The sequence below is a fragment of the Rhinoderma darwinii genome, chromosome 7 (genome assembly GCF_050947455.1).
Source record: "Rhinoderma darwinii isolate aRhiDar2 chromosome 7, aRhiDar2.hap1, whole genome shotgun sequence".
Taxonomy (NCBI): Eukaryota; Metazoa; Chordata; class Amphibia; order Anura; family Rhinodermatidae; genus Rhinoderma; species Rhinoderma darwinii.
Window position 1 is genome coordinate 10,586,818 of NC_134693.1, and position 20,308 is coordinate 10,607,125.

At 42.6% G+C, this 20,308-nt stretch overlaps 1 protein-coding gene across 5 annotated transcripts in view; it reads left to right on the plus strand.

The window, feature by feature from the left end:
• Positions 1–20,308, plus strand: part of PATJ (PATJ crumbs cell polarity complex component) — a 195,674-nt gene that overhangs the window by 30,758 nt on the left and 144,608 nt on the right. For all 5 annotated transcript variants that reach the window (XM_075832709.1, XM_075832708.1, XM_075832710.1 and 2 more), the window contains exons 8-16: positions 3,013–3,237; positions 5,842–5,941; positions 7,955–8,043; positions 9,197–9,338; positions 10,632–10,754; positions 13,699–13,775; positions 14,010–14,066; positions 14,569–14,703; positions 20,080–20,238. In XM_075832709.1, coding sequence (XP_075688824.1) covers positions 3,013–3,237; positions 5,842–5,941; positions 7,955–8,043; positions 9,197–9,338; positions 10,632–10,754; positions 13,699–13,775; positions 14,010–14,066; positions 14,569–14,703; positions 20,080–20,238 — 1,107 coding nt within the window. The remainder of the gene's footprint in view (positions 1–3,012; positions 3,238–5,841; positions 5,942–7,954; positions 8,044–9,196; positions 9,339–10,631; positions 10,755–13,698; positions 13,776–14,009; positions 14,067–14,568; positions 14,704–20,079; positions 20,239–20,308) is intronic.

Below are 20,308 nucleotides of genomic sequence, written 5' to 3' on the forward strand. Positions count from 1 at the left end.
GGAGATCTGACAGATCCCCCATACTACTCCACACAGGAGAGCTGACAGATCCTCTATACTACACCACACAGGAGAGCTGACAGCTCCTCTATACTACACCACACAGCAGAGCTGACAGCTCCTCTATACTACACCACACACAGGAGAGCTGACAGATCCTCTATACTACACCACACAGGAGAGCTGACAGATCCTCTATACTACACCACACAGGAGAGCTGACAGATCCTCTATACTACACCACACAGGAGAGCTGACAGATCCTCTATACTACACCACACAGGAGAGCCGACAGATCCTCTGTACTACACCACACAGGAGAGCTGACAGATCCTCTATACTACACAACACAGGAGAACCGACAGATCCTCTATACTACACCACACTGGAGAACCGACAGATCCTCTATACTACACCACACTGGAGAACTGACAGATCCTCTATACTACACCACACAGGAGAGCTGACAAATCCTCTGTACTACACCACACAGGAGAGCTGACAGATCCTCTATACTACACCACACAGGAGAGCTGACAGATCCTCTATACTACACCACACAGGAGAACTGACAGATCCTCTATACTACACCACACAGGAGAGCTGACAGCTCCTCTATACTACACCACACAGGAGAGCTGACAGCTCCTCCTATACTACACCACACAGGAGAGCTGACAGCTCCTCTATACTACACCACACAGGAGAGCTGACAGCTCCTCTATACTACACCACACAGGAGAGCTGACAGCTCCTCTATACTACACCACACAGGAGAGCTGACAGCTCCTCTATACTACACCACACAGGAGAGCTGACAGCTCCTCTATACTACACCACACAGGAGAGCTGACAGCTCCTCTATACTACACCACACAGGAGAGCTGACAGCTCCTCTATACTACACCACACAGGAGAGCTGACAGCTCCTCTATACTACACCACACAGGAGAGCTGACAGCTCCTCTATACTACACCACACAGGAGAGCTGACAGCTCCTCTATACTACACCACACAGGAGAGCTGACCGCTCCTCTATACTACACCACACAGGAGAGCTGACCGCTCCTCTATACTACACCACACAGGAGAGCTGACCGCTCCTCTATACTACACCACACAGGAGAGCTGACAGCTCCTCTATACTACACCACACAGGAGAGCTGACAGCTCCTCTATACTACACCACACAGGAGAGATGACAGCTCCTCTATACTACACCACACAGGAGAGCTGACAGCTCCTCTATACTACACCACACAGGACAGCTGACAGCTCCTCTATACTACACCACACAGGAGAGCTGACAGCTCCTCTATACTACACCACACAGGAGAGCTGACAGATCCCCCATACTACTCCACACAGGAGAACTGACAGATCCTCTATACTACACCACACAGGAGAGCTGACAGCTCCTCTATACTACACCACACAGGACAGCTGACAGCTCCTCTATACTACACCACACAGGAGAGCTGACAGCTCCTCTATACTACACCACACAGCAGAGCTGACAGCTCCTCTATACTACACCACACAGCAGAGCTGACAGCTCCTCTATACTACACCACACACAGGAGAGCTGACAGATCCTCTATACTACACCACACATGAGGGCTGACAGCTCCTCTATACTACACCACACAGGAGAGCTGACAGCTCCTCTATACTACACCACACAGGAGAGCTGACAGCTCCTCTATACTACACCACACACAGGAGAGCTGACAGATCCTCTATACTACACCACACAGGAGAGCTGACAGCTCCTCTATACTACACCACACATGAGGGCTGACAGCTCCTCTATACTACACCACACAGGACGGCTGACAGCTCCTCTATACTACACCACACAGGACAGCTGACAGCTCCTCTATACTACACCACACAGGAGAGCTGACAGCTCCTCTATACTACACCACACAGCAGAGCTGACAGCTCCTCTATACTACACCACACAGCAGAGCTGACAGCTCCTCTATACTACACCACACAGGAGAGCTGACCGCTCCTCTATACTACACCACACAGGAGAGCTAACAGATCCTCTATACTACACCACACAGGAGAGCTGACAGATCCTCTATACTACACCACACAGGAGAGCTGACAGATCCTCTATACTACACCACACAGGAGAGCTGACAGCTCCTCTATACTACACCACACAGGAGAGCTGACAGCTCCTCTATACTACACCGCACAGGAGAGCCGACAGATCCTCTATACTACACCACACAGGAGAGCCGACAGCTCCTCTATACTACACCACACAGGAGAGCCGACAGCTCCTCTATACTACACCACACAGGAGAGCCGACAGATCCTCTATACTACACCACACAGGAGAGCCGACAGCTCCTCTATACTACACCACACAGGAGAGCTGACAGCTCCTCTATACTACACCACACAGGAGAGCTGACAGATCCTCTATACTACACCACACAGGAGAGCTGACAGCTCCTCTATACTACACCACACAGGAGAGCTGACAGATCCTCTATACTACACCACACAGGAGAGCTGACAGATCCTCTATACTACACCACACAGGAGAGCTGACAGATCCTCTATACTACACCACACAGGAGAGCTGACAGATCCTCTATACTACACCACACAGGAGAGCCGACAGCTCCTCTATACTACACCACACAGGAGAGCTGACCTATACTCTAAACATTCTAATTTATATTTATAGGCTGAAGATTCATTCTGTACTGATACTTTTCACAGCTAATGGTTTGACACCGGATTGTCTAGACTGGATACAACTATGTGAACCGAATAACCTGGACTTCATGCTGATACATTTTACCTGCACTGACACATTGTAACAAACTATCAGGGCAGGAGAGGGATTTGTGCTTCTGGTGTCTTGGTTAATACAAGAAGATTTTATGCATTGATTATATATGAGATAGAGACATCACTTTCAATAGAGAATTTCTCATGTACATCACCTGCTGAGAGAGAGATTTTCCTTTTTGATGCCGTCTTAGGATGGAAGGTTAAAGACAGGAGATCATATCTTACAAATTGGAGGCACCAATGTCCAAGGAATGGCCAGTGACCAGGTCGCTCTGGTGTTGAAGAACTGTGGAAATTCCGTTCACATGGTGGTTGCGAGGGATCCTGTGGGCGAGACTCCTCCAGTGAAGCCTCCAGCACCAGCAACGTTGCCGGTGGGTTCCCTGCCTCCTCTAGACATCAAGAGCAGCAACGCTGTAAGTGCCGCACTTTACATTATTACGCTTCCGTAATTCTATTTGTATATTCAAATTAGCGGTGCACAAACTTTTTGATTACAGCGCCTTAAAAGCTATGTACACCATTGAAAACTTTTTTTCTTTAAAATAAAAATGTGTTTCTGTGTGATTGGTGCAACTTTGTAATTACATTTTATTAAAAATAATTGTTACTTTTTGAGATACAGCTGCTTTATATCCTGTATACAGAGCATCTCTATCAAGCGCTGAAACCTGAATCCGTCAGGTCAGAGGGACTGACGGGTTCAGTGTCAGCGGGTCCTGCGTGGTCGAGCTGCTATCGATCACATCTAAGTTATGAATTTAGATGTGATCGATAACAGGTGGATCCCGCGTGTCAGACACATGCAGGACCCGCTGATACTGAACCCATCAGTCCTGCGGACCTGGCGGCTTCAGGTCTCCGCTCTAGACACAGCTGTTCTGTCTGTATGCAGGATATATAGCAGCTGTATATGGAGAAATAAAAATGATTTTTAATAAAATGTAATTATAGAGTTGCACCAAATAAATATTATAAATTTTATATATATATATATATATATATATATATATAGTTTTTTTTCTGGCCTGGAGGCAATATGTCTTCTCACCCCTCCCCGCCCTGTTGAAAAACGTAAAAAATATAATTGCTTAATATGTGATACATTTACCAACATGTTTTACGCCAAACTCCATAAAATAGCAACGTTGACATTCTCCAAATGTATCAAACCGTACACCGGATTTAATTTAAAATGGGTCATAGTTAACCCGGGGCAAATGATGAGCCACATTAACTAAACTATAACATATGGCCATCAATGTACGTCGCACGTAGGAGCTGATGTCAGAACTGCGCCAAAATTGAGAAATTTTGATTCTACAGATGTAGCCATCTTTATCTTGAGTCTTAAAACGCATTAAATACACAGTGTCAAGAAACTTTAATTTGACTTTTTTAATGACTTTTCAATGGCTTTTGTTGGGAGATATCACATTGCAGCAAGTTATCAGAGTCCAGATAAACTTGGCTACATCTGTATGCAATTTGAGCCACTTTCGCAAAATACTTTTTTTCCTAAGACTTTATACATGTGACTCCATTGTTATTGCCTTTCCTGTTGCGGGGTTCACGTGGCCCGGGGTCACATGTTGTGGATCAAAAAGAGTTTACTATGTGTTCATGTATCCCTGTCAGTCAGCAAAACCAAGACGGCCCCCTTTTCTTGGATCAATCGAAACCTCGGGTTATAATGAGTCCATGAGTTGGGGAAATGCGGAGAAGTGAACCCTTGGTACCGACTGGCGGAAACTGCCGAGGGGAGCAGCCGCACATGCTCATTGGCGTATTTGGCTCTAAAGGGGTTTTCCGGGTTTATGTAAATTACGCTTCATCATATCCTCATGAAAAGTTCTCCATATTTCTGATATACTTTGAATGTCAACTCTTCACCATTGTCAAGATCTCTGCTTGTTTTCTATGAATGGGAACAAAATTCTTAGGCCTTATTAACGTGAACTTATTTTTGTCCATATGCTGTCCATTTTAACAACAGACAGCACAGGGACCCATAAAAGTCAATGGGGCTATTTACACATCCATTCTTTTTTCAATGGAACATGTCTGTTGCGAGAAACCTAGTTTGGTCCGTTTTTGCTTATTGAAGTCTAATGCCTCATGCACACGACCGTTGTGACACCCGATAGTCTTCACGGACCCATTCACTTTAGCGGGTGAATCGGGTCCGTGAAAAATGGTCCGAGTCTCCGATCCGAGGAAAGATAGAACATGTCCTGTCTTTCCTCGGATCACTGATGGGACCCGGACGGCACACACGGTCGTGTGCATGAGGCGTAAGTGTGCGTGAAATAAAACGAACAGCCACAGGACATACGAGTGCTGTCTGTTTTTCACGGATTTCTTGCTAGACGATGCAGAATAAAGTGAAGCCATGAAGTGATTGCAGAGCTCTTTCCTTCCTTTTTTTTTGCGGACGAGAAAACGGATGAAATATGGAGTGAAAAAAAACCAGACTGAACGCTATCGGATGCAACACGGACTTTCATACGGATGACATACGCTTCTTTTTTTTTTTTGTGGACGCATGTTTACACTCTGGTGTGAATAAGGCCTTAAAACATTTTGCACAGCTAAGAGTTGTTACAATTGTATCCAGTCTAGATAATTGTTTACGAGCTAAATACATCGGCAGCAGAAATCTCTCTGGTACATTTTACTCACTGATACATTGTACCAAACTATCAGAGCAGCAGTCTAGAGACCAGACTGTTTGGCTCAGAAGATTATCTAGGCTGGAAACAAGTGTAGCAAACTCTTGGCTGTGAGCAGGACTAGGTCAGTACAGCATTTTGTTCTCTAAATGTAGATAAAAGTGTTTTCATTCAGTGACAGAAAGCAGAGATCTCGAAAATGATGAGGAATTCTGACACACAATAAATTAGAAAGTTACAGAACTTTTCATTATACAATTATTCAGATTTATCTACACATAACTAGAAAACCCCTTTACTTCCTGCTGGCTGGCATTTTTATCAAACCTGTTCTCTTTTTATTCTCAGGAAAATCCAGAGAGTAACATATATGATCTTAATCTCACCAAAAAAGAAGGTCAGAGCCTCGGAATAACAGTGGTGGGATACACCGGAGGGAGCAGCGGAGGTGAGATTCATGTGGCTGACTACTGAGACAATAGCTTGTAGTGCTCCTATCTGTTGTATACACATTGGTTACATTGCCAATTACTGGAAACAAAGCTTAAAGGGGCATACCCATTGTCGACTGAAACCCCGTATTCCAGATCGGTGTGGGACCACCACTCGAGGTCCCTCCTGCTGTGTATATGCCATAAATGTCTAATGAAAAGACATGCAATGTTTTACTTTCAGGATCTCTGCTTGCTATGGGTAAATGGAAACATAGTTGTTTACATCCAGAGGCTTATTAGGCTGTGTTCACATGTTGTGGTTGTATTGCGGTTTTATTGTGGTATCGCACACAATATGTGAACACAGCCTTACAGTGCATCAGAGCTCATTAAGTGTAATGTGTCAGGTGTCATCCGGATACGATTGTCAGAAACGCTCAGTTGTGAGATGCATCAGGTTTGTATGGGTTTTCAGTGTCTGGATGTAAATAAAATGTTTCCATTCACTGAAAGCAAGCAGACATCCTTAAAAATGGTGAGTAATTGAAACGTATTGGGGGGAATTTATTAAGACTGACGTGTCAGCTGCCATCTCTCGCGGGAGCAAAGGATCGGGCATGTTGAAATCCAACATGCCGATTCTGCTGTTAGAGGAAGGTCGAGGCGCCCCCATACACTTTACATAGTCCACGGCTTTGGCCGATTTTCATTTAGACTGCAAAACCCTTTTGTTGATGTCGCACATCTTAGTGGTGACTCTGGGTCCTAGTGACTGACTACTTTGCTGATATTTTGTCGGTCAATCCCGCTGCATTTATCCTGTTCTCCAGTAATCGGGCGCCGGTCCAACCCTATTTGTTGTATTATTTATATCTGCTAAGGCCCCATGGACACGATCGTAGAATTCATCCGTAATTACGGACCCATTCATTTCAATTTCCCGCGGACACCTTCCCTTTTACTTACGGGAAGGTGTCCGCGCAGTAGAAAGGCTCCGCAAAAGATAAGACGTCCTATTTTTTGCTTTTTACGGACCGTGCTCCCATATTTTAGATGGGAGCGCGGTCTGCAAAGGCGGGTGGCTGTCAGCGGCCGGCCGTGCCTGTAATCGCGGGCATTATCGGGTGTTTTTTCTTTTAATTTAATTATTTTTTAACAATTTTACTGATTTAAAAAAAAAAAAACAACAGATTTTCCACCGATCTCCTCTCTTTTTTTTTCCTATTATTCCCAATCCCCCATGGTGGTGCACCAGAGGGCACAGACTCGGGCAGGTATGAGGGATTTTACTTGTCAATTATTGCCTGATCCTTAAAATAATTGGGCTGTTCAGGGTCAAGGCCCTTCATCCTCCTCCTGTGTGTCATACTCTCCACCACTGCATGATGTAACATCTGTCCTCATGTGTTTAACCAACCTCCGCTCCAAATCATCATGGCCAAGCCGGGACGTACATAGAGGAGAAGGAACTCCGCCTTTTGTAAAAAATTTCTAGCAGGACTCCTTTAAAGTGAGACTGTAATATTGATGGCCTATCTGATCAGTTTGGGGGTCCGACTATCGGCACCCCTGCCGGTCCATTACTTTGTTTACCCAGGCACTGCACCATCCGTTTGGTTGTGGATGTGACTGGTACTGCAGCTAACCTCAGCCCGGTCCCACTCAAGTGAATGCGTCTGAGCTCCGGGACCAGGACGCTGCCAAATGTAGGGAGTGCTGCAGCCCCATCACTCGGCAGGGGAAGCCGGGATTCAAGCCGCACCTATCCTAAGAGGCCATCAATATTATAGTCTCGGAAGATCCCGAACAGTATGAATCAAGGTTGTGAGTCCTGTAACAACATGGGGCGCAGTAAAGTTTGGCCATGATGTGTCGCCGTCTGACTGTCACATATTTTACTCTTGCTGAAAGAAATGACCATTTACGTCTCCATGAGTAACCGACCCCTGAGGACACTTTTCACACCCAGTTTGGAGTTTTAGGGGGTGGTCGGAGTTAAATAATTTTTTTTTTCTTTTGTATTCCAGGTTCTTCGGGTATTTACGTGAAAGGTATCATACCGGGCAGTGCCGCCGACCAAAGTGGATGCATTGAAGTGCATGACCGGATAGTGGCTGTTAGTCCATTTGTTTTTGTCTCTTCTCACATTCGGATTTTGGATTTCGTTTATAACCGAATCAAAAACGCTCTAGCGGATCGGTTTTGATTTATAATGAGGTCCATTGGGTTTCAACGTGGTTTCCATACATGCATCGCTATTTTTCCCCTCAAATATGATGCAATTTGCCACACACATGTGAACAGAACCTTACATGTAGATGAATACACTCCAGAATGACTCCATGCACACGATGCGTATTACATGCGGTTTTACAGTACCGGCATACACTGACATTCCAGGGAATCTCATGTCAACGCTGCAGGATTTTTCGGGACGTAAATTGACCCGCGGTGCGTATTTCCAAAACCCGCGGCATGTCAATTTACGCTGCAAAACATAAAAACCGCACCTTCAGGTTTTGGTGTGTATTTTCCACGGCAAAATACGCAATGTTTGCATGTAGCCTAAGGGTCCAAGAATGAGAGATTATACAACTTTCTAATATACTTTATTTAAATTCATCATCATTTTCAACATCATTGCTTGCTGTCAGTGAATTGAATCCTTATAGTTTACATCCAGAGGCTGAAAACCTGTACAGATCAAATACTTTTCACAGCTGAAGGTTTTCTACACTTGTTTCCAGTCTAGACAATCCTCTGTGAGCTCTACAGGCGGAATTGCAGTCTGATACATGTTCCCTGCACTGATGCATTGTAGAAAACGACCAGGACTGGAGAGTGATTTGTGCAGCTGACGTGTTTAGCACACAGAGGATTGACCCATCCGTGACCCTCAGTTGTGATGTGAGAAGGATTAGGTCTGTATGGACCATAGAATGTCTGTATAGGTTTTTTTAACCCTCTGGATGTAACCAGGAATGTTTCCATTCACTGGCAGCAAGCAGGGATCTTGAAATGAAATGCAAAATATATTAAAAAGTTGCCTAAAAGTGATCATACTTTTTTTTACATGAAAACTGTAAATTCTGGGAGTTATAGTTCTGCCGCAACTGCAGAGCCACGGGTCTGGGACCGCTCGTCTAGGGGCATGTAGAATTGCTTTTGAGTTATAAAACATAAAAATTACGCCTCTATAATTAGTTCTCTTTTCCTGTTTGTGCTTCTTAGTAATTTTACCAGAATAAATATTTCCTTTAATTCTCTAGGTTAATGGCAATGACATCCAGGGATTGACCAATCAGGAGGTTGTGACGGCGCTGCGCAACACCAGCCAAACTGTCCATCTAACCCTGTCCCGGGGCAAAGTGCCACTCGGCCCGGTGTCTCCAGACATCTCTAAACGCAGAGGTATTATTTTATAGATAGAAGCCGTTTAGTGTAGTGGAGACTGTTATTTTATATCTTCCAGACTGAGAGATGATGGATTGAAGTTACAGGTCGAAAGCCTGAGGCTGCACTACTGAGAGATCTGATGACTGCATGTCGCGTGCAGTGTAGTCATGGAGAACTTCTGTGGATTCAATTCAGCATATACATAAATATCAACACCCAACCGGGCTGGAATAATGGTAGATAGGTGTGGACACTGACATATTTGGTTACGTGAATCCACATTAGTTCTCAATGACATCACCGCACCTGACACGAAGCAACCTGGATCCATCAGACTTTTATTGCATAGCTAGGCGATAGGTCATAGGTGGGAAATCCCTTAATTCAGCTCCACATATAGATATGTTATATATGGGTTCTAAGTAACCATTGATGGAGCAGTCTTAAAATCCACCCATGATGATGTCACCGATTGCCGTCACATGATCATTGTTGATTTGCTGATTGCTCAGTATTAAGATGCAGTCACTGGATTGTATCATGTGACCGGAATACATATCTGGAAGTTGAGCTTCAATCTACATTTACCTACTGGGAACCCATATACCAGGTCCATCAGTGGGGGCGCAATAAAAGCAGCCAATGTGTCTTAAAGGGTTTGATCAAGATTAGAAAAAGATGGCTGCTGTCTTCCAAAAACAGCTCCACACCTGTCCACAGGTTGTGTGTGGTATTGCAGTTCAGCCCCATTCACTTCTAATCCTGAACTATCCCCTTTTTTTTTTCTTACTCCTAATTCACCTAAATAAGCCAACTCCTTTAAAAAGCGACAGAGAAGTGAATGAGTCCAACACCTGTAAGGACGGCACCTCCTGCTGCTGGCCCGGGTGGAAATTTGCCAAAGCTTTGAGTCCGGTGCACAAACACATTCTGTGTCGTGCTGGGAGTAGAGCGGAGCACATCCCTGTCTAGTCCGGAGTCCCTCACAACACCAGAGTTTTACTTGTTAGTTTTCTGACACCATTCTCTGATAAGTCCAAACATTGCCTCCCCCGTTGTGCCCGGGTGCCGTGCTGCAGACAGCATTACAGTGCATGCCCAGCTGGGTGCCGCGCTCTGCGCCAGGCTGTGTGTTCTGCTAATTATCCTTACCTGTTAGTCTGCAAAGAACAAGCGTTGGTTATGTTAACAGCTTTCGGGTTCCTCTCAGAGCTGGACTGCTGGTAATTACATCCTTCCTATAACGGGAGACGTTCACTTTCTTCTTCTGCCCATACAACCTTAATAACCGCGTCTCTTTGTGGGTAGATGCGCCAACCGTGCCTCCGCCTCCGCTGCCTGCCGTTCCGCCAAGGGCCAAAATAAGTGATGTCGAGTGCAACACAGCGAGCCAAGAGCAAGAGGACAACTATAGAAATGAACTGAAAAATGGTAATTTTTATATTTTTGGAAAAACTAATTTCCATTCTTGTGCATAAATTAAAAAATTCGGAAAATTGGCGAATGACGGTGGAATCCAACAGTGAGACAAAGGAACTGCCTGCTCTTTACCTTAGGCATTTTGGATTCTACGTTGAAGGGTTGATTAAAAGCACATAGGGTGTATCCCCACAGGGCGGTTTTGCCGCGTTTTTATATTGCGCAGCCGAAAACCGCATCTGAAAGTTTTTCTAAACGTTTTTCGGCCACGCGGCAAAACAGCACTGTGTGAATACACCCTTGAAGCGACACTGCCGTGCTCAAAAGATAGTGTGTTATGGTTAGTGGAGGACCTGAGGGGGCAAATGGAGGACCTGAGGGGGCAAATGGTCTGATTAGGTATCGGGTAGAACGCTCTGAGCTCTAGCCCCAAATTCTAGAGTCATGATGTAATACATATGTCACTGCAGTGAAAGGGTTAAAGAAAAGAGAACTTCCAGTCTGGGTTCACAAAATTTTAGGGAGAACTTTTTTTTGGGTGAGAAAATTTGTCAATTGTATTTAAAGCCACATTAACCCCTTAAAATAATAATAAAAACAGCGTAATTTCCCATAATCTTTCAGACTGTAAGTGTGGAATGGTTTGTTATTGGGAAAGCTGGGTGACGAGCAAAAACAGCCGCCATTACAGCTCCCACCCAGCTTTCCCAGACTCCAGAATGGCAAATCTTTCTAGTTCTGCAATATTGGAGTCTCTAACTAGTCATGTTGGACACATAAACATTCTCTGAGTTAGAAGGCATTTTATATGGTAACAATGAAAAAATAAAATCGCTCCGTTTGTATTTTTGCGCTCTCGTGCTCTACAAAACGATGTGACCCCTTCCCATTCTGGGCACATTCCGCATGACGGCCCGTGTCAATGTTTATTATACATTTGCATGTATTTGATTTAGTTCAGAGAACCTGCACAGATGGGATGTGTCGTCGCTAATGAGCATCCTCCGAGGCCCCCGGTCCTCGTGACAAAGTGACGGCTGATGAAGTCATCTTTTTATTTCCGAGCTTTTTCTCTTTTTTTCTTCAATTGACAAAGGCGTGACGGAGCTTTTCCCAAGTTGAATATTTCTTAAGTAGGAACATTAGACCTGCACTAAGCTCCCTGCTGGGGTCGAACGCAGGACAAGGCAGTCACTCTATGCCATAAAGGCTTGTCAGATTGTCTTATTTATGCAACCGAGGCAATATTACTGTCATGTAAGGCGGCCGAAAAGCCCTAGATGTCAGAGAAGCGGCGATCATGGAAGACTGCTCAGAACTGGTGCTTATAACAGGTGTCCGGTTACCTCCCTCTCCTAATTAAATCAGACGAGACTTTGTACCTGCCAAGTGTATAAATAATATCTGTGATTGCTTTGTATCGATAGGGTCGAGCGTTAACAATGAAAAATTATCAGGAGGTTCATTACCCCCTCAAACCCCCTTCCTAGATGATCTTTTTAAATGCATCTCCATATTACCATTTCCTTTTCTTTATCATCTTAAACTAATATTTTATTATAAAAAGTTGTCACTTCGTAAATACATTGCTTCTCTACTGATCCTGAGTTACATCCTGTATTATACTCCAGAGCTGCACTCACTATTCTGCTGGTGGAGTCATTGTGTACATACATTACATACTTATCCTGTACTGATCCTGAGTTACATCCTGTATTATACTCCAGAGCTGCACTCACTATTCTGCTGGTGGAGTCACTGTGTATATACATTACATTACTTATCCTGTACTGATCCTGAGTTACATCCTGTATTATACTCCAGAGCTGCACTCACTATTCTGCTGGTGGAGTCACTGTGTACATACATTACTTATCCTGTACTGATCCTGAGTTACATCCTGTGTTATACTCCAGAGCTGCACTCACTAGTCTGCTGGTGGAGTCACTGTGTACATTACATTACTTATCCTGTACTGATCCTGAGTTACATCCTGTATTATACTCCAGAGCTGCACTCACTATTCTGCTGGTGGAGTCACTGTGTACATACATTACATTACTTATCCTGTACTGATCCTGAGTTATATCATGTATTATACTCCAGAGCTGCACTCACTATTCTGCTGGTGGAGTCACTGTGTACATACATTACATTACTTATCCTGTACTGATCCTGAGTTACATCCTGTATTATACTGCAGAGCTGCACTCACTATTCTGCTGGTGGAGTCACTGTGTACATACATGACATTACTTCTCCTGTACTGATCCTGAGTTACAGCCTGTATTATACTCCAGAGCTGCACTCACTATTCTGCTGGTGGAGTCACTGTGTACATACATTACATTACTTATCCTGTACTGATCCTGAGTTACATCCTGTGTTATACTCCAGAGCTGCACTCACTAGTCTGCTGGTGGAGTCACTGTGTACATTACATTACTTATCCTGTACTGATCCTGAGTTACATCCTGTATTATACTCCAGAGCTGCACTCACTATTCTGCTGGTGGAGTCACTGTGTACATACATTACATTACTTATCCTGTACTGATCCTGAGTTATATCATGTATTATACTCCAGAGCTGCACTCACTATTCTGCTGGTGGAGTCACTGTGTACATACATTACATTACTTATCCTGTACTGATCCTGAGTTACATCCTGTATTATACTGCAGAGCTGCACTCACTATTCTGCTGGTGGAGTCACTGTGTACATACATTACATTACTTATCCTGTACTGATCCTGAGTTACATCCTGTATTATACTCTAAAGCTAATGCTTAAAACTCAGGTTAATGCTGACTGATAATTATTACTGACTGTCTCATGTGGAATTTCTGGTCTCTGCAATATTAATATTTGCAGGAAATCTTGTGAACTTTGCTGTTTAGTTTTCTGTCCTATCCGCGCTACATGTAAAATAAACTTTCATCTCTTTCATCCCAGCACCCACCCTATCTCCTGAGGCTGAGGCGTTAAAGTCGAAGTGGGAGAAGCATATTGGACCTGATTATCAAGTAATGGTATGTGCACAAAGCCTATGAGATCAGACCTATTGGAGAAAAGCGCTGCAACTATGTATCCTGCTATTTCCGTTAATAGGCGAGTTTATTAAGGGGGCACTCCAGCATTCATACGGTTTACTTTCCTGGGTAATTTACTTGTTTGTTCTGTGAAGGCTGTAAGAATTTTTCATGCCAATTAATATTATAACCGTAAAGTAATTTTGATTTCATTTATTTTCTGTCAATCTACAGGTGGTTGATCTGGATACAAAGATTGAAGATGATGAAGAGCTGCAGAAGTACTCCAAGGTCAGGACTTTCCCTTTAAATAACCTGCTTCATGATGTAACACAAAGCAAAGGGTATTATAGTTATATGCCACAAAACGGGGGCAGATATTTATAAATGGGGTAGAAAGGTGCAAGAATTGGCGAAAATGGCGTAAATTAAAACTGCACGTGGCATGATAAATTAGTTCCAATTTGCTGGACATGTTAGACACTTCTCTCTTCCTTACACTACCTCATGTCTGGTCTATGTAAACTGATTGTTGTCAGTGAATTGAAACATTCTATTTTACATTCAGAGACTGAAAACCTGTCCTGCCCACACAGCACAGATCACTTTCCTGTCCTGGATTCCAAGCTGTGAGCTCTTACCTACTCTGATACGTTGTAACAAGCTTTAAGCTGTGTGAGCAGGACTGGGTTAGGATGGGTTTTCCCGCCTTTCAATGCAAATATTCCATGCTGGGTAATGTTTTAGATTTTTTGTTTTTCTAGCGAATATCACTTTTTTTTTCACCCTCCAGCTTTTGCCCATACACACCATGAGGTTGGGAGTAGAACTTGACTCCTTTGATGGTCACCATTATATATCCACCATTGCTCCTGAAGGTCCCGTGGCCAAACTTGGAATTTTGCAACCAGAGGATGAATTATTAGAGGTAATTACTCGTGTGCCTGATATTCTCACGTTAAGATATATCTTACTGTGAAGAACTCAACACTTTGTTGTATTTTTCTCCATATGTTGGAACTATGTTATACGGTTTTAGCTAGTTTTGCCTAATTGTCTTTTGACTGTTTGTTATTTAAAATGTATGTGTATAAATGACATTTATTTACTATTCTATTATCTGCAAAAAATTCACTTTGCAAATATCTTACTTTCACTGTACTGATCCGGAGTTACATCCTGTATTATACTCCAGAGCTGCACTCTCTGTTCTGTTGGTAGAGTCACTGTGTGCATGCATTATATTACTTACCCTGTACTGATCCTGAGTTACATCCTGTATTATACTCCAGAGCTGCACTCACTATTCTGCTGGTGGAGTCACTGTGTACATACATTACATTACTTATCCTGTACTGATCCTGAGTTATATCCTGTATTATACTCCAGAGCTGCACTCACTATTCTGCTGGTGGAGTCACTGTGTACATACATTATATTACTTACCCTGTACTGATCCTGAGTTACATCCTGTATTATACTCCTGAGCTGCACTCACTATTCTGCTGGTGGAGTCACGGTGTACATACATTACATGACTTATCCTGTACTGATCCTGAGTTACATCCTGTATTATACTCCAGAGCTGCACTTACTATTCTGCTGGTGGAGTCACAGTGTACATACATTACTTATCCTGTACTGATCCTGAGTTACATCCTGTATTATACTCCAGAGCTGCACTCACTATTCTGCTGGTTGAGTCACTGTGTACATACATTACTTATCCTGTACTGATCCTGAGTTACATCCTGTATTATACTCCAGAGCTGCACTCACTATTCTGCTGGTGGAGTCACTGTGTACATACATTACTTATCCTGTACTGATCCTGAGTTATATCCTGTATTATACTCCAGAGCTGCACTCACTATTCTGCTGGTGGAGTCACTGTGTACATACATTACTTATCCTGTACTGATCCTGAGTTACATCCTGTATTATACTCCAGAGCTGCACTCACTATTCTGCTGGTGGAGTCACGGTCTACATACATTTCTTATTTTCTATGAATCTTTTGTGACTGCACAAAAGATTTGAGACTCCATTAACTACTTTGTCTGTAATTAATATACTCCATATTGCACCGTGATTATTTTTCTGCAATTTATCAATTACTGTCTCGCCTCCAACAGTAAGGCTATGTTCACACGCTTAGCAAAAAAACGTCTGAAAATATGGAGCAGTTTTTTATTCAGACTCGCGTTTTTCACAGCTTTTTTTAAGGCCGATTTTGGAGCTGCGTTTCTATAGAGTCAATGAAAAACGGCTCCAAAAACGTCTCAAGAAGTGACACGCACTTCGTTTTCAAAACGGCCGCGTAAAAAATGGCCCGTCGGAACAGAACGCCGTTTTTTCCCATTTGAAATCAATGGGCAGATGTTTGGAGGCGTTCTGCTTCTGATTTTATTGGGCCGTTTTTCGGCCGTTTACAGCCCGAAAAACGGCCGAAAATAAGCCGTGTGAACATGCCCTAATACTCATTAGATCAGGGGAGTACTTAGAGGTCAAGGGGTCTAATAGCAGAGATTTTAACTGGGACCCCTTTCTGCTGCTGATTATTACTACCGTACTGATAAGCACCTGGGACAATAGGACTTGGTGCTTGTTTGCTCCATCTCCTTTCCATCATCCGTGAGTAAGTTCCTTGTTAGTAAAGCCTATGGATAGGAGGTCCCTACAGACTCACCACACATTAAACTAAGAGACGGCGCAAACCCGGCCTGAGCCCCCTCTCCCGGGGCACCATAGCAGCCGCATACTCTGCTTTTATGGAATTTATGCCCTTGCTATACAACCCTGTCAATATCCTAATTTGTAGTAGTAAAATATTTGAAACTGTCCCTATATTGTGTATAACTCCTGCGGTTAACAATGGATACAATGTACATACATTACACAATGGATACAATGTACATACATTACACAATGGATACAATGTACATACATTACACAATGGATACAATGTACATACATTACACAATGGATACAATGTACATACATTACACAATGGATACAATGTACATACATTACACAATGGATACAATGTACATACATTACACAATGGATACAATGTACATACATTACACAATGGATACAATGTACATACATTACACAATGGATACAATGTACATACATTACACAATGGATACAATGTACATACATTACACAATGGATACAATGTACATACATTACACAATGGATACAATGTACATACATTACACAATGGATACAATGTACATACATTACACAATGGATACAATGTAACAATAATAGACTGAAGACATTTGCTGGTAACCACATCTTATTGACAAAGTTTACTAAAAGAACAGTTTCAGACCAGCAAAGTCTATCAGGATTCGTCTCACGTACGATTTGACCTAAAGAGCTATACTGTCATGTCAGTACTCCGTGTGCACATAATTTAATAACCTCAAAAGGCTGTTGGATCTGGTTTTGTAGGAAATTTAATCTCGCTCTGGAAGAAATGACATATTTTGTCAAAATAAAAAATCTAGAGTACAAGACGTAATATTGGGTAAAGCCGCAAAGAATGTATCGGAAGAAAAGTTTTAATGTAGAGTCATATTGGCGTTGTTGAATGGCTTGGAGACGCCCCAACACGTCGCCACCAATTTATATTGGTTTGGAAATGTGTTATATCCATAAAGATTTAGTTTCTTTTATAAACTGTTTATGGACTAAAACAGTTTTTTGTTTTTTTCTTCCCATTCTTTCATTTATACATTTTTACTAGGATCAGTGTGTCTCCTATCCCACGACTGTTCTGATAGTGGGAAATATCTGGTTCGTAAAGGGGTTCACACTGCGTTATATCTGCAAGGGCTTGGTGTAACATTTGCTCCAGAAAATCGTTCTGGTCGATATCAATTTAATTTCTGTGCATTGCTGCTTTATGTATTTTCTCATACAATAACCGATTAAGTCCCAAAGTTTTAGCATTTAATCAGCAGCTGTTTGAAGCGTATGACCATCCTTACAGTTTGTATATACATATAATCTACATAAAAAGTTAAAGTGGTTGCCAAGAATGAGAAAAACATAACTGCTTTCTTTCATAAACAGCGCAACACCTCTCCACAGGTTGTGTGTGGTATTGCAGCTCAGCCCCATTCACTTTAATGTAGCCAAGCTATAATACCATACACAACCTCTGGACAGGTGTGTGCTGTTTCTAGAAGAAAGCACCTATGTTTTTCTAATTCTGGACAACCCCTTTAAGTTACTTTGTAAATACTGTATGTGACATTACTTATCCTGTACTGATCCTGAGTCACATCATGTATTATACTCCAGAGCTGCACTCACTATTCTGCTGGTGGAGTCACTGTGTATATACATTATATTACTTATCCTGTACTGATCCTGAGTTACATCCTGTATTATACTCCAGAGCTGCACTCACTATTCTGCTGGTGGAGTCACTGTGTACATATATTACATTACTTATCCTGTACTGATCCTGAGTTACATCCTGTATTATACTCCAGAGCTGCACTCACTATTCTGCTGGTGGAGTCACTGTGTACATACATTACTTATCCTGTACTGATCCTGAGTCACATCATGTATTATACTCCAGAGCTGCACTCACTATTCTGCTGGTGGAGTCACTGTGTATATACATTATATTACTTATCCTGTACTGATCCTGAGTTACATCCTAAATTATACCCCAGAGCTGCACTCACTATTCTGCTGGTAGAGTCACTGTGTACATACATTACATTACTTATCCTGTACTGATCCTGAGTTACATACTGTATTATACTCCAGAGCTGTACTCACTATTCTGCTGGTGGAGTCACTGTGTACATACATTATATTACTTATCCTGTACTGATCCTGAGTTACATCCTGTATTATTCTCCAGATCTGCATTCACTATTCTGCTGGTGGAGTCACTGTGTACATACATTACATTACTTATCCTGTACTGATCCTGAGTTACATCCTGTATTATACTCCAGAGCTGCACTCACTATTCTGCTGGTGGAGTCACTGTGTACATACATTACATTACTTATCATTCACTGATCCTGAGTTACATCCTGTATTATACTCCAGAGCTGCACTCACTATTCTGCTGGTGGAGTCACTGTGTACATACATTACATTACTTATCCTGTATTATACTCCAGGGCTGCACTCACTATTCTGTCGGTTGTTACTGAAAACAGTCATCAAGCTTGTCAACATGCACCCCCCCCCCCCACACACACACACACACACTCACACCATAGCTGAGCTCCTTTAATGCAGGGGTCAGTTAGTTTTTCCTACATCAGATGACTGTACTATGTCAGCTGTGAAGACGACACTACTCTGATATCAAATCGACAGGGCAAGCTCTGTGCAGTCACTGAACAAGCAAGGAAATGCTGAGAGATTTCAGCTCCCAATCGTGCAGAATTGTGATTACTGCTCCGGAGTATAGTACATTATTCTAACATCAGACCGCTCCTGAGCTCTACTGATCCAGCATCCATAAAAATCCATAATCCGTTTTACTCCTAAGGCTCTGCCTGTTTTTCTCCCATTGAGTAGTTTTATTCATTACGGACGACAAACCGCCTGTCTCCTCATATCTTCCAACCTTTTACAGCATTGGGTTCTATCGGACGACACAAGTTTTCCTTTTACATTGTAATTAATGGTACGATGATTGATAAAAACAAAAAGTAAATCACAACACCATCCCATTCACTTTAGTGTAACAAACAATGTCTTGGGCTATGAGCATCATTTGTGCCAGGCCCCCCTCAATTGTTTTCTCATGTTGTAATGATTAATTTGGGGGGGGGGGCCTCTTATAGCAGCCACAGGGTATGCACACCCATTCTAAAAACGTAATTATTTTTTTTATTCAGCCTCTTGATAATCCAGAAAATCTGATAATCTGTCATGTGCTGGACTATTATAATTTAACTTCAAACTATAAACTTTTTGCAAGTGAGGGGCTTTTGTTAGGTTTGAAAAATTACGATCAGACTGATATGTTGCGGGTCTTTCGGGTTTTCTTGATTATCGGGTATTTTACCTGGATTACCATTTTTTATTCCCTAATAGTCCAGTCCTGCTCCTCCCTAGTTTATTGTTTTTTTTTTCACCTAAATCCCAGACTATTGGTTGCCTAATGATTGGACCTTTACCGTGCAGAGGAATAAAGCTCAAAATATATGTATAAAAATCTCTAGCAGTCATCATATGCATAATCCCATAACCAGAGCATCAACTAAACAAAAGTAAAACCGGCTCCATCAATTTTTGTTCTTTTGTGTAGGTGAATCAAGTCCAGCTGTATGGAAAGTCTCGGCGAGAAGCCATTTCCTTTCTTAAAGAAGTGCCCCCACCGTTTACACTGGTCTGTTGCCGCCGTTTGGTCGATGATGAAAATGAGAACTTTGTGGATGATCCAAAGGACCTTGAATTCCAGAATAGAGTAAGAGTGCAGCGGTGACAGACGGTTACTGTCAATCCTGCATTATTATCAGCAGCGGTGACCATGCATC